General features: G+C 36.6%; 1 protein-coding gene across 1 annotated transcript in view; it reads left to right on the top strand.

Moving 5' to 3' along the window:
- Window positions 1–5,751, top strand: part of LOC122424855 (E3 ubiquitin-protein ligase TRIM69) — a 20,038-nt gene extending 14,287 nt beyond the window's left edge. Inside the window, exons 2-3 of the mRNA XM_043443095.1 lie at window positions 3,689–3,691; window positions 5,207–5,751. Of these exons, the coding sequence (XP_043299030.1) occupies window positions 3,689–3,691; window positions 5,207–5,751 (548 nt within the window). The remainder of the gene's footprint in view (window positions 1–3,688; window positions 3,692–5,206) is intronic.
- The last annotated feature ends 6,039 nt before the right edge of the window (window positions 5,752–11,790 follow it).

Raw genomic sequence — 11,790 nt, 5'->3', positions numbered from 1 at the left:
ATCAAATGGGACTTATTTAATATATGACTATTTTAATAATAATGTAACTATGGTCAAACCTTGGTAACATATACTTTATACTTCTTATTTCTAGGCCTTTGCTTATTCTTATTCGGCAGATTCTTATTTTCTTCTTTCTGGCCTTGTAAATGAGGCTGTTGCTTTAAGACAGGGGCTCATACTTTTTCTATAAAGAGACAGTATATATTTTAGGTTTTGGGGGTTGTTTGGTCTTGTCAAAACTATTTAACTATGCCACTGTAGTGAGAAAGCAACCATGGACAATATGGCCATTCATGTATTTCAGTGCAGGGAATTGTTTCTATCTTAAAATATTTTAATATATTTTCTTTAGTTTTGTGTGTATCAATAAAATATCACCAAAGTTCATTCCTTCATTTGACATACTCAGAGAGGGCCTACTACATGCTGAGCATTAAGTTGGGCTCCAAGGATACAGAAATAAAAGACATAGTTTCTGCTCCCCAGGAGAGTCTTGAAGACCAAGTTAGAGTCTGCTGCAACCTTCTAGGTGAAAAATTATTAAGATGTAAGCCAGAGGCATGGTAATGGAACATAAAGAATAGATTGCAGAGACAGAATTCTGAGAGCTGAAATATACAGGACAGTAATTAGTGGTAAGGGATAGAGAAAGGTGATGTCAAGGATGAAAACACAGCAGATGCAGATTTTGGAGGGTGCTGATGAGTTCAATTTTGGCCATATTGTGTTGACCTATAGAACAATTAAATGAATATATTCAAATGGATAATTATTCTAACTGGAGCTTAGGAGAGAGGCCAGAGCTGGGACAAATAGTATTGAGTGGGGGTAGCTGAGCTATTGATAAATGAGATTACCTAAGGAAAATGGGAGCATACAGTCAAGGAGAGAGCATGTTATACAGAATAACAACAGATGAAGGTCAATTAAGCCTCAGAAGGGACTGAGGAATTATCTGGCAAGAGAAATAAGAGAAAAAACAGGAAATAAAGTCCCCATGGAATCTAAAGCAAACAGAGTGTCAAGGAGAAGGGAAAGATCACTCATACCAAATGCAAAGATCAATTTAGAAAATAACTGGAAAAGAGATGCTTTTAATAATTGGTGGCTTTGACAGGGGTGATTTCAAAAGAGTGGAATGAGTATAAGTTATTATATATTGTATAGGGTTCAGGAACAATTTGGAATGAGGCAGTAATGAAGTGAATAGATCACTCATTTGAGAAGTTTCAATAAGAAGGGAAGGTGTATATGTGGAAGCAAAGACAAAAGAGGACTTCTAAAAACATACTGACTGGAAGCAGCCTGTGGAAGGGCAGAAATCAATAGCATAAAAAAGGGAATAATTGGTGAACGTTGGGAAGAGTGAGAGCTACAGAAGAGAGAAGTACTGACTTTACATAGCTTTCTCCAAAACTGGAGAGGAGATAAAGACCGTAGAAGCAAACAATTTTGTGAGACAGGGTTTGCAGTATGAGTAAGAAGAATTGAGGGATTCACCTCTTCATCTATTCATTTATAAAATGTACTGTAGTTTCTCTGTGAAAGAGGAGATGAAGCCTTCTGCCTGGAATTGAGGAGCGAAGTGGTGGAACAGTAATTTGAGGAGGAGTTGAAGGTTTGAAATTGCTGTTGTGAGGAAGTGGAGAGGCTTTGATTTAGGAAATATAAGAGTTTGGGGCAGTGCTGATGGCCAAGCATAGAGTAGAAATAATCAATTTGTAGCAGTATCTGTATGCATAATTTTGTGATTTTCATCCTGCAATGGTGAGGAACTGGGATGTGAATTTGAATAGCTGAATAGATCCAAGGTTGGAGAGCTGCATGGCAGATGCTACAGAAACAGAAACATAAGAGGACAAAAGTGTTGAGGTTATTGGCAACAAAGCTATCAATGCTAAACTGTTTAGGGAAGAATTTTAAGCCAGGAAGCAAAGAGATTAGGATAATAAAGAGAAATATGGGGAGTCTAGAGACATTAATGAAGTCAAGTAATGGTTGTAGGGAGAGATGAGAGTGAGAAAGCTCAAAAAATAAAGAGTACGGCATACCTGAATTGAAGATTTTAGAGAACGAACAGTTCCTGATGACTACAAGTTTCAGAATATAGTCATTGATATGGGCAGCTTAAATGTAAAGGAGTCAAAAGTCATTAGCAATAAAGTCACAGACATGCAAGAAGAGAAGGGCAGCTATATCCAAAAGACAGTAAAATCCCTCAAAATGATGGGCTAGATTTGACGTAGGAAAGTAAGGCCAACCCAAAATGCTGGGGGTATAACCAAGAAAAGTTTGTAGATGATAGCATTAAATAGAGACAGGAGAGAAATGTGAAAAGGAATGACAAGAGCCTCAAATGAAGAATGATTTTTTAACATGAGATTGAGGAACAGAGCACAGGTCTGGAAGTGATGGTGGTGACTATCTGATTTCCAGCATCTGAATTTAGAAAATGAATAGTCTCTTGAACTTCTGGAAACTGTTTTTCAGTTAGCTTTTTTTTTTTTTTTTTTTTGGAAGAATCAGTCTGGATTACGTTAAATTAACAAGGTGATAAGAGAATTCTGTAAACTGAAGATGTATGAGAGTTAAACGGGGAGGTAGATCCAAAGGGCAGAGTGGAAATGGTTGGGTGGGAACAGCTGGAGGAACAGCTGAAGGCAGAGGAAGTAAAGAACAGAATAATGAGGATAAAAGTACAGTAGACATTAAATCATTAGAGAGATCTACAATCTGGGTATTTATGCAAAGGATAACAGGAATACGAGGCATGGTGAAATTAGTTGGTGTCAAAGATTCATATGGAACTCTAATTGCAGTTCATTTAATTGTTTAACAAATAGTTACTTGAATACCTAGGAACAGTTTCAAATTTTGAAGATAGATGAGGAAACAAAACAAAGTCCCTGCTTTTCCAGAGATTACACTCTAGTGGAAGAGACAATTAAGTAATTTCACATACTGATAACTATTTTGAAGAAAACAAAGCATGACACACTCAACAAATAATAATTTATGAGAGAAAAGAAAGCAGGATAAGAATATAAACCATGATACATGGATGAACATGCTACTTTAGATAGAATGCTCAGAGAAAATCTCTTTGAGCAGGTTCTCCCTGTGTTTTATTGTAGACATTTCTAAACATACTGAAAAGTTTAAAGAATTTTACAGTAAATACTTCTAACCTAGCTAGATTCTATCAATAACATTCTATTGAACTTGCATGAATAAAGATATGAATGATGTGAAGGAGTAAACAATGTGGGGAAAGAATGTCCAGGGACAGGAATAGAAAATGTAAAGTCCCTGCAGTAGGAATGAACTTAGTATGTTCAAAGAACAGCCAAAAGGTAAGGGTGGTTGGACCAAACTGAATTGGGGGAGGGATGTGGTAAGAGGTGGGAGATGAGGTCAGAGAAGTGGGTAAATCATGCAGGTCTTGTCTCTTCAATAATGACTCTGGATTTTACCTTGGATGATGGGAAGCATAAGAGTATTTTGAGTTGGAGAACTAGATGATCTCATTCTTGTTATTGGCAGAATAGGCTGCAGACAGGCAAGAGTGGAAACAGAACAGTTAAAAAGCTAGTGCAGTAGTTCCAAGACACTGGTATCTGTGGAAGTTATGTCTATATATTCTGAGTAGGCTCAGAATATATTCTGAAAGTGGAGCTGACAGAACTTACTGTTGGATTGAATATGGCATAAGAAGAAAAGCTGGGAGGCAAAGCTGACTCCTAGAAATCCTCAAGGCGAGGGCAGGCTAAGCTAGCTGGAGATGTCAGAGGCTTGGTGATGAGAGCAGACTGGGGTTCTAAAAAGGTTAGCAGGAATTCTTTATGATACCTCCAAAGAAATTACAGTCCTCACATCTGAAAAAATAACAACCCTACATGAATGAGGATCAATCTGTGACAGTGAGAAGATTTGGCCTATGTGGAAAATCTTCAGGATTCTTCAAAGTCTCTTTGTTAGAAAGAAAAAGTCTCTGGGATGATGGAAAAGACTCAAGCTTTTCTGAGAAGAGAGAGCGAGGTTGGATTGTTCTTGCTTCCAAGGATAAATAAATCCATTAACAACAAATGTGTTACAAATACAAATGCATATTTGTATCTTTGTCTATGATTTGAACAGTTTTTGGGTTTCCTTTATCAAATTTTGTGCCAAGGCTCAATTATCTCACACTTAGAATTTGTGTCACCTTCTTGCTAATATGCTTCCAACCTCTCTTCATTTAGAAATTCCTTTTTTATACTGCTGTCCATTGATCTGTCTAAACCACTTGTCAAATTACCTGTGATGAAGGACCAATTTTAAAAACTGATGTTTGTAGAATATAAATGTTATTTGAAAAAATCGAGTTAAAAAAATTACAAAGTGCAAGCTCAGTTTTTTAACTAAATTGATTGATATAAAATTACTCTGTCAGATTTCTATGACAGTTTCTAAGAGCTTACTCTTAATTTATCTACCATCCTGTCCCAGACTGGCAATTATACAGTCTGTGAATCACAGTTGGATCATCAGTGGCATTAACCATTCCAGACCTCAAAAGTTCCAGTGTCTATTAAACCAAATGCAAACTTCTACCACTGTCCTCTAAATTCTGTATCAGTTAGTTCAGTCTCACCTGCTCCTAACAGGCAAGCCCTTATCTTCTCTATCATGCAAGCTACTGTTTTTAACTCATTCTGTTTTTGCCATTGTTTACCCAAAGCATCCTGATACATTTCATACATGTTGCATAACTAAATACTTATTAAATACTAAATACTTATTAAATAAAACTAAAATACTTATTGCCTTAGAAATCTTTTTTTGGGCACACTTACCAAATCTTTATCCTTTCAGCATTTGTTATTTTCTTATATGTATTAGTACAGATTTATATTATCTGTAATTTTTATTAGAGTATAAATTGCTTCAGAGTAAAGTCTGATTTTTTACCACAAATATAAAAAATGTCTAGAATGTAGCTACATGGATATCAAAACAATATATATATAATATATATTATTATATATTATAATATATAATTATATATAAATATATATAATATAAATATATTATAATATAAAATAATATATTATCTGCCCATCTAGGCATATATGGCATAGGGAAATAAAGCACATAAATACTGTCTATGGGAACCTGCATTCATCCCTTTTTCCCCACGCCCTGCTTTCTCTTATTTTCTTACTAGGCCTATCTCCATTAACTCTGGACCCTAAAACTGCTCACCCAAATCTAGTGCTCTCCAAAAACCGAACCAGTGTGTGGCATGGTGACATTAAGCAGGTAATGCCTGATGATCCAGAGAGGTTTGACTCAAGTGTGGCTGTGCTGGGCTCAAAAGGCTTCACATCTGGAAAGTGGTACTGGGAAGTAAAAGTAGCAAAGAAGACAAAATGGACAGTTGGAGTTGTCAGAGAATCCATCCTTCGGAAGGGCAGCTGTCCTCTAACTCCTGAGCAAGGATTCTGGCTTTTAAGACTAAGGAACCAAACTGATCTAAAGGCTCTGGATTTTCCTTCTTGCAGTCTGAAACTGAGTAACAACCTCAACAAGGTGGGCATATATCTAGATTATGAGGGAGGACAAGTGTCCTTCTACAATGCTAAAACTATGACCCACATTTACACCTTCAGTAGCACGTTCATGGAGAAACTTTACCCCTACTTCTGCCCTTGCCTTAATGATGGTGGAGAGAATAAAGAACCACTGCATATCTTACATCCACAGTAATCTGTCATACTATTGTGTAAATTCAGAGAGTTATTAAAGAGGTATTGAAATAGTTTACCAGTCTCATTGGTTTCTCTTCCCAATGTATGGGGAACTCTGGAAAATGAAAAGAGGATTCACAAATTGAATTCCATTCTCAGTATTCTAAATGGATTTCATTGGAGCTTTTTGAGATGTTATTCTAATTCTCTGGGGTCTACTATGACACAGGAGCCACTTTCATGAGCATGCTCATCATCCTTTTTTACCAGAACAAAATGCAACTTGAGTTTGTGATGTTCGGGAACCCTTTTCAAACATGATCAGAAATTCTAGCATGAGGTCCTTATTCTCCAACATAATGACTCTTAACAGATTATTTTCAGATGTGCACTCTTCTTCCTATTTAATTATGCTCTTATGTAAACTTTACAAAACATTTATTTCCTGGAAACTGTTACTTTAATTAAAGGAAAACTGTTCCTGAGACTTAAAAAATAAGATGGACTGGGCCAGTTTATAATCTGGTCTTGAATTCTCTCCAGATACTTTTTTAGTCCAGCAAATCTCTGACTCTTTCTCAGTTTTTCTTGGTTTACCTATCTGTGGAACACTTGTTTTTCTGTATTCAAATATATTTAAGTATATCCATTTACTTTAGACTATGTCCTTGTAAACATTCCTGCCTATAATTTTTTTTCCTGCCTATAATTTAAACAGCAGTGTATTTCATCTTGTACACTCCAATATATTAATTCTCTAGCTTGTTCCTTCTTTCTAAGCATTACTAACCTCAGCAGTACCCTTGAGGCACCATCCCTGTCTCCTTTCCACAGAAGTCCCATCTAACTGGGCTTCATTCTCTGACAGTTTTTTGGGGAGGGATGGAGGGCAAGGGAGCAGTGCCTAGGATCTGCAGCACGGCCTTCTAAAATTACAATCAGCACAGCTCTCTTGGCAAGGTAAAAGCCCCCATCCTATCTGTCACAGGGAAGGGGACCCACACCACAGGGCAAACAGCCATGACATGTTATGGCTACATTTAAGAAATGTTTTTTTGTTTTTTGTTTTTTAAATGAATTCATTTAAACTGGAATGTAATAAAGACCTATTCTGTACCTGGAACCTTGCTAGATGTTTTGAAGGATATAAAAGTATAAAAAAGAAAAAAAAAAAAGGTTCACCTAGGAGGACTTAAAAGAAATTCAGGTGCCTGGACCCCATTTAAGACCAATTAAATAAGAATCTCTAGCAGTTGGGGCCCAGGCATTTGTAGTTTCTAAAAGCTTACTAATGTGTCCAGGGCAGAGAACCACTGAACTAAAGGAACATGATTTCTCTCTTTTTAAAATCTTTTAAAAAAACTTTAAACATAGAGAAAAATTGCATATTTGTATGATAAACTCCCATATACTCTCCACCTACATTACCAATCATTAACATTTTGCCATATTTTCTTAAGTCTCTCTTCCTGACATCCACCCCATATAATTTTGTGTGTGTCTATAATTATTACTAATGTCATTTTTGCTCAGCTACTTTAGAATAAGTTGCAGGCATTAAGATTCTTATTCCTAAATACATCTGCAAGTATCTTCTAAGAACCAAGATATTCTCTTACATAATCACAGTACTAAATTATCAAATTCAGAAAACTTAACATTAACACAATACTACTTACTAGCTAATATACAGTCCATATAAATAAGTAAATATTTCTAATGGTGGGATTTTAGGCACTATGGTTAAAAAAAAAACAAAAACCCTCAAGTAATATGACAAAGAATTTGGGGGAAAAATGAGGGTCTAGTTAAGTCATATACAGGCAAAGTTCTAGATAATTGACATGTAAAGTCTGTCCTTTGGGACAGACAAGTGCTACAGAGTTCAGAGAAAGGGGAGGTCAATATTCACCAGCAGAGGAGGAGAAAGTTCAAAGGAAAAAAAAGACGTGATTAAGTTGGACAAAAGGAAAGATAAGTAGGAATGAATGTAAATTCTAATCTAGACTTGGACAATGTATTTTTAAAAATGAATGTTTTGTGGTAATGGTTGCATAGCCACACAAATGTACTATAAATAGTGTTAGTTGCTCAATCCTGTCTGACTCTTTACAACCCCATGGACTGTACCCTGCCAGGCTCCTCTGAATTCTCCAGGCAAGAATACTGAAGTGGGTAGCCATTTCCTTCTCCAAGGAATCTTCCTGACATCCGGGAGCAAACCTACATTTCCTGCATTGCAGGCAGATTCTTTACCTGCTGAGCCATCAGAGAAGCCCATACTATAAATAAGTGAGCTGTATACATAATGGGCAATTTTTATGAGAAGTATATTATACCACAGTAAAGTGTTTTTAAAAGAGGGAAAGAAAACAGTGAATGTTTCATTCAGATCACCAGGGGAATTACAACAGGCCACAGATGTATACATATTTTCCACTATCTGTAGGAATCAACCTTTAATACTTTTTCAGATATGCTACTTCAGCTTTACAGTATTTGTCTTAACACAGATGACACAAAATTTCCCACAGTTTTCCCAGATAATTGGTTATTCTATATTGAGTAATTTGAATCCAGTTACTGAGAACTCAGGTTACAATTAAAAGTAGGAATTTTTTAAGGAGTATGAATTATAAAACACCAATATAGGATTGCCCTGCTAGAAACAGACTCTGAATGCATGCGTGCCAAATCATTTCAGTTGTGTCCAACTCTTTTGTGACCCCCATGGACTATAACCTGCCAGGCTGCTCTGTCCAAGGGATTACCCAGGCAAGAATACTGGAGTGGTTGCCATTTCCTCCTCCATGGGCTCTTCCTGACCCAAGGATCAAACCAGCGTATCTTATGTCTCCTGCACTGGCAGGTGGGTTTTACCACTGGTGCCACCTGGGAAGTCCAGACTCAGAATAGCCTTCACTAGGAAGCATGACTGGGGCTAGCTTATATACTGTTTTCTCTCATGCCACAGGAGATGAGGCTGATAATATCCAAAAAATGAAGTAGAGGATAAAGAGGCTCCAGTCAGTGTGTTGGGATTCACTGAGGTGAGAACCTCAAAAGGAAAATGCCTTGTAAAATACATTCTGAAGAGTGTATCTAATGCAATGTACAGTTTGGAGAATAATACAAAAAATTCCACTCATTAATTCACTATCTAGCTTTGGAAATACAACAGTATTGAAAACCTTTGAAGGCCCCTATGTTTCTCTCCCAGCCCTGAGTTAATCACTATTCTATGTTTAGTGTCTGTTTTTTTCTGTTTGTAAATAATTCATAAATACATTTTTCCAACAAATGTATTGTTTAGTTTTCCCATTCTACATGTATGTTTAGTTTTCCCATGTATGTATTCCTAGAACGTATAGTTTCATTATGCCTGTTCTTTGAACTTTAAATAAATGGAATCATGCTGCATGTCTTCCTTAGCTTTTTTAAATTCAAACTTTTGTTGTATTCCAGTGTATGAAAATTAAACAATTTAAATATCCAAACTACTGTTAATAAGTAAGTAGTTGTTTTTAGTTGATTTATTTTTAAAATTATCTCTGTTGCTACCCTTATTAGCAACAATGCTGCCATACACATTATTGGATATGTGTACCAGTAAATGGGAGCAAGAATTTGTCTAGGTTTATACCTAATAAACCCGGGAGACCTGGGTTCGATTCCTGGGTCGGGATGATCCCCTGGAGAAGGAAATGGCAACCCACTCCAGTACCCTTGCCTGGAAAATCCCATGAACGGAGGAGCCTGGTAGGCTACAGTCCATGGGGTCGCAAAGAGTTGGACACGACTGAGCGACTTCACTTCACTTCATACCTAATAAGCAGCGGCACATAGGGCATGCACATCTTCAAGTAAGTAACGCTCAATAGTTAGTCAAATCGACTGTGCCAATTTACACTGCCACTATCAGTAGGAGTCCCCGTTAATCTAGGGCTTCCCTTGTGGCTCAGCTGGTAAAGAATCCGCCTGTAATGCGGGAGACCTGGGTTCCATCACTTGGTTGGGAAGAGCCCCTGGAGAAGGGAAAGGCTACCCACTCCAGTATTCTGGCCTGGGGAACTCTGGGTCGAAAAGAGCTGGACATGACTGAGCGACTTTCACTTTCACTTGTCATTTTTATTAGCAGGAGGGTACATATGTAAGGTGGATACATAATGGTATCTCATGGTTTTAGCTTGCATTTCCCTAATTACCACTGTGGTTGAGCATCTTTTGAAAAGTTTATTATCCATTTAAGTTTCCTCTTCTGTGAAATGCCTATACAAATGTTTGCCCAATTTTTGCATAAGATTGTCTCTCATTGATTCATAAGATTACTTATATGTTCTGGATACCAATCCTGTTGGTTGTCTGCACTGCAAATACTTTCTCTGACAGCTTAATACTTTTGTGTCATTTAAAAAAAATTCTTCTCACAGGTCAGAGACAGTCTCCTGTGTTTTATTCTACATATTTTAAAGTTTTGCCTTTTATATTTAAGTGCTTAATTAGTCAACCAGCTAGAAAGTAACAAGTATACATGTGCACATATCTGAGAACACAATTTCAACATATAAAGCAAAAATTAACAATATATTAATAAATCTGCAAATAACTTGGGAGATTTTAACATGACTCTCTCAGTAATTGATAGAAGAATCAGACAGTATGATTAACAAATTTGACTCAGTGAACATAGGTTAGATAGAACACTGTACCCAACATCTGAGAACATCCAACAGCTGCAGGACATTCTTTGTAAACACACACAGGACGCTGACCATATATGTCAGTCAGAAGGAAAGTTTCAACAAATTTAAAAGGATTATAATCACACCAGTTATATTCTTTGATCTTAATTCATTTAAACTAGGTATCAATAACAAGATAACTAAACAGTCACATGAACTTGGAAATTTTTAGCATTTTAAATAACCCATGGATCAAAAAAAATCCTATTGAAAATCTGAAAATATTTTTAATTGAATGATAATAAAAAATGACATCTGAAAAACTGGCACACAGTTTAAAGTAAATTGATAATCTTATATATGCATACTAGCAAAACAAAGTATGAAAAAAACTCATCTCTTTCAAGAAATTAGAAAAAGACTAGCAATTTAAAGCCAAGAAAAAAAAAAATAAAGCCAAGAAAAGTAGAAGGAAATTATAAGGGCAGGAATTAACAATATACAAATGAAACATATGAAAGTATCAAAGATGTCACAAGTTTGTTCTTTGAAAAGGTTAATAAGAACTACAAACTTCTGGTAAGACTAAGAAATGAAAGGAAGGCACAAGTAACTAGAATCACAAATGAAAATGGAACCACTGCTACAGAGCCTGACATTACAAAACATCACATGAGTTTTTATTGCATGCTCAGTCACTCAGTCGTGTGTGACTCTCTGTGGTCCTATGTACTGTAATCTGCCTGGCTCCTTTGTTCATTGGATTTCCCAGGCAGTGCTCAACTTTATACCAATATGTTTTAAATTTTAGAATAAATTGACCCCATACAGGAACAATGTAGCTTATCAAAACTGATGTGGGGGAACTCTGAAGAAAAACATAACTTGAACACTGGTGATACATTAGTATATTAAACAAACTTTTGAAAAAAAGGTTTTTGGGTTTTGGTTTTTTGCTTTTTTTAGGCCTGCAATGGCAGCTGTGGAATCCTAACCTCTGGACCACCAGGGAAGTCCCTTTTAAAATGTGCTAATGATATTTTTGTTTGTTTAAGAATTCTTCTCTTTTAGAGACTCCAATTGAAACATTTATTTAAAAGAGATAAGATGGGTTTTGTTTCAAAATAACGACACAGCACAAAACCTTTGTTAATACTCAGGGTTTAAAACTCACAAGCAGGATACCTTCCTCCTCGGCCGAGTCAGGGAAAGCTTAGACGACTCTTTACAATTCCACAAGCAGCTCCGCACAGCTGGTAGAGGACCAGAACCTTCTCCGTTGTGCCTCAGGCTTTTCCGAGGCATTACTCTGACAGCCAATCATGGAGCTTGGCTTCGAACCCGGGACCAATCAGTGACCTCACCTTCCGCCGCCC

Source organism: Cervus canadensis, chromosome 22 (assembly GCF_019320065.1).
Source record: "Cervus canadensis isolate Bull #8, Minnesota chromosome 22, ASM1932006v1, whole genome shotgun sequence".
In the NCBI taxonomy this organism is placed as follows: Eukaryota; Metazoa; Chordata; class Mammalia; order Artiodactyla; family Cervidae; genus Cervus; species Cervus canadensis.
Note: the sequence above shows the minus strand (reverse complement) of the source record. Positions and strands in the feature narration are given on the sequence as shown.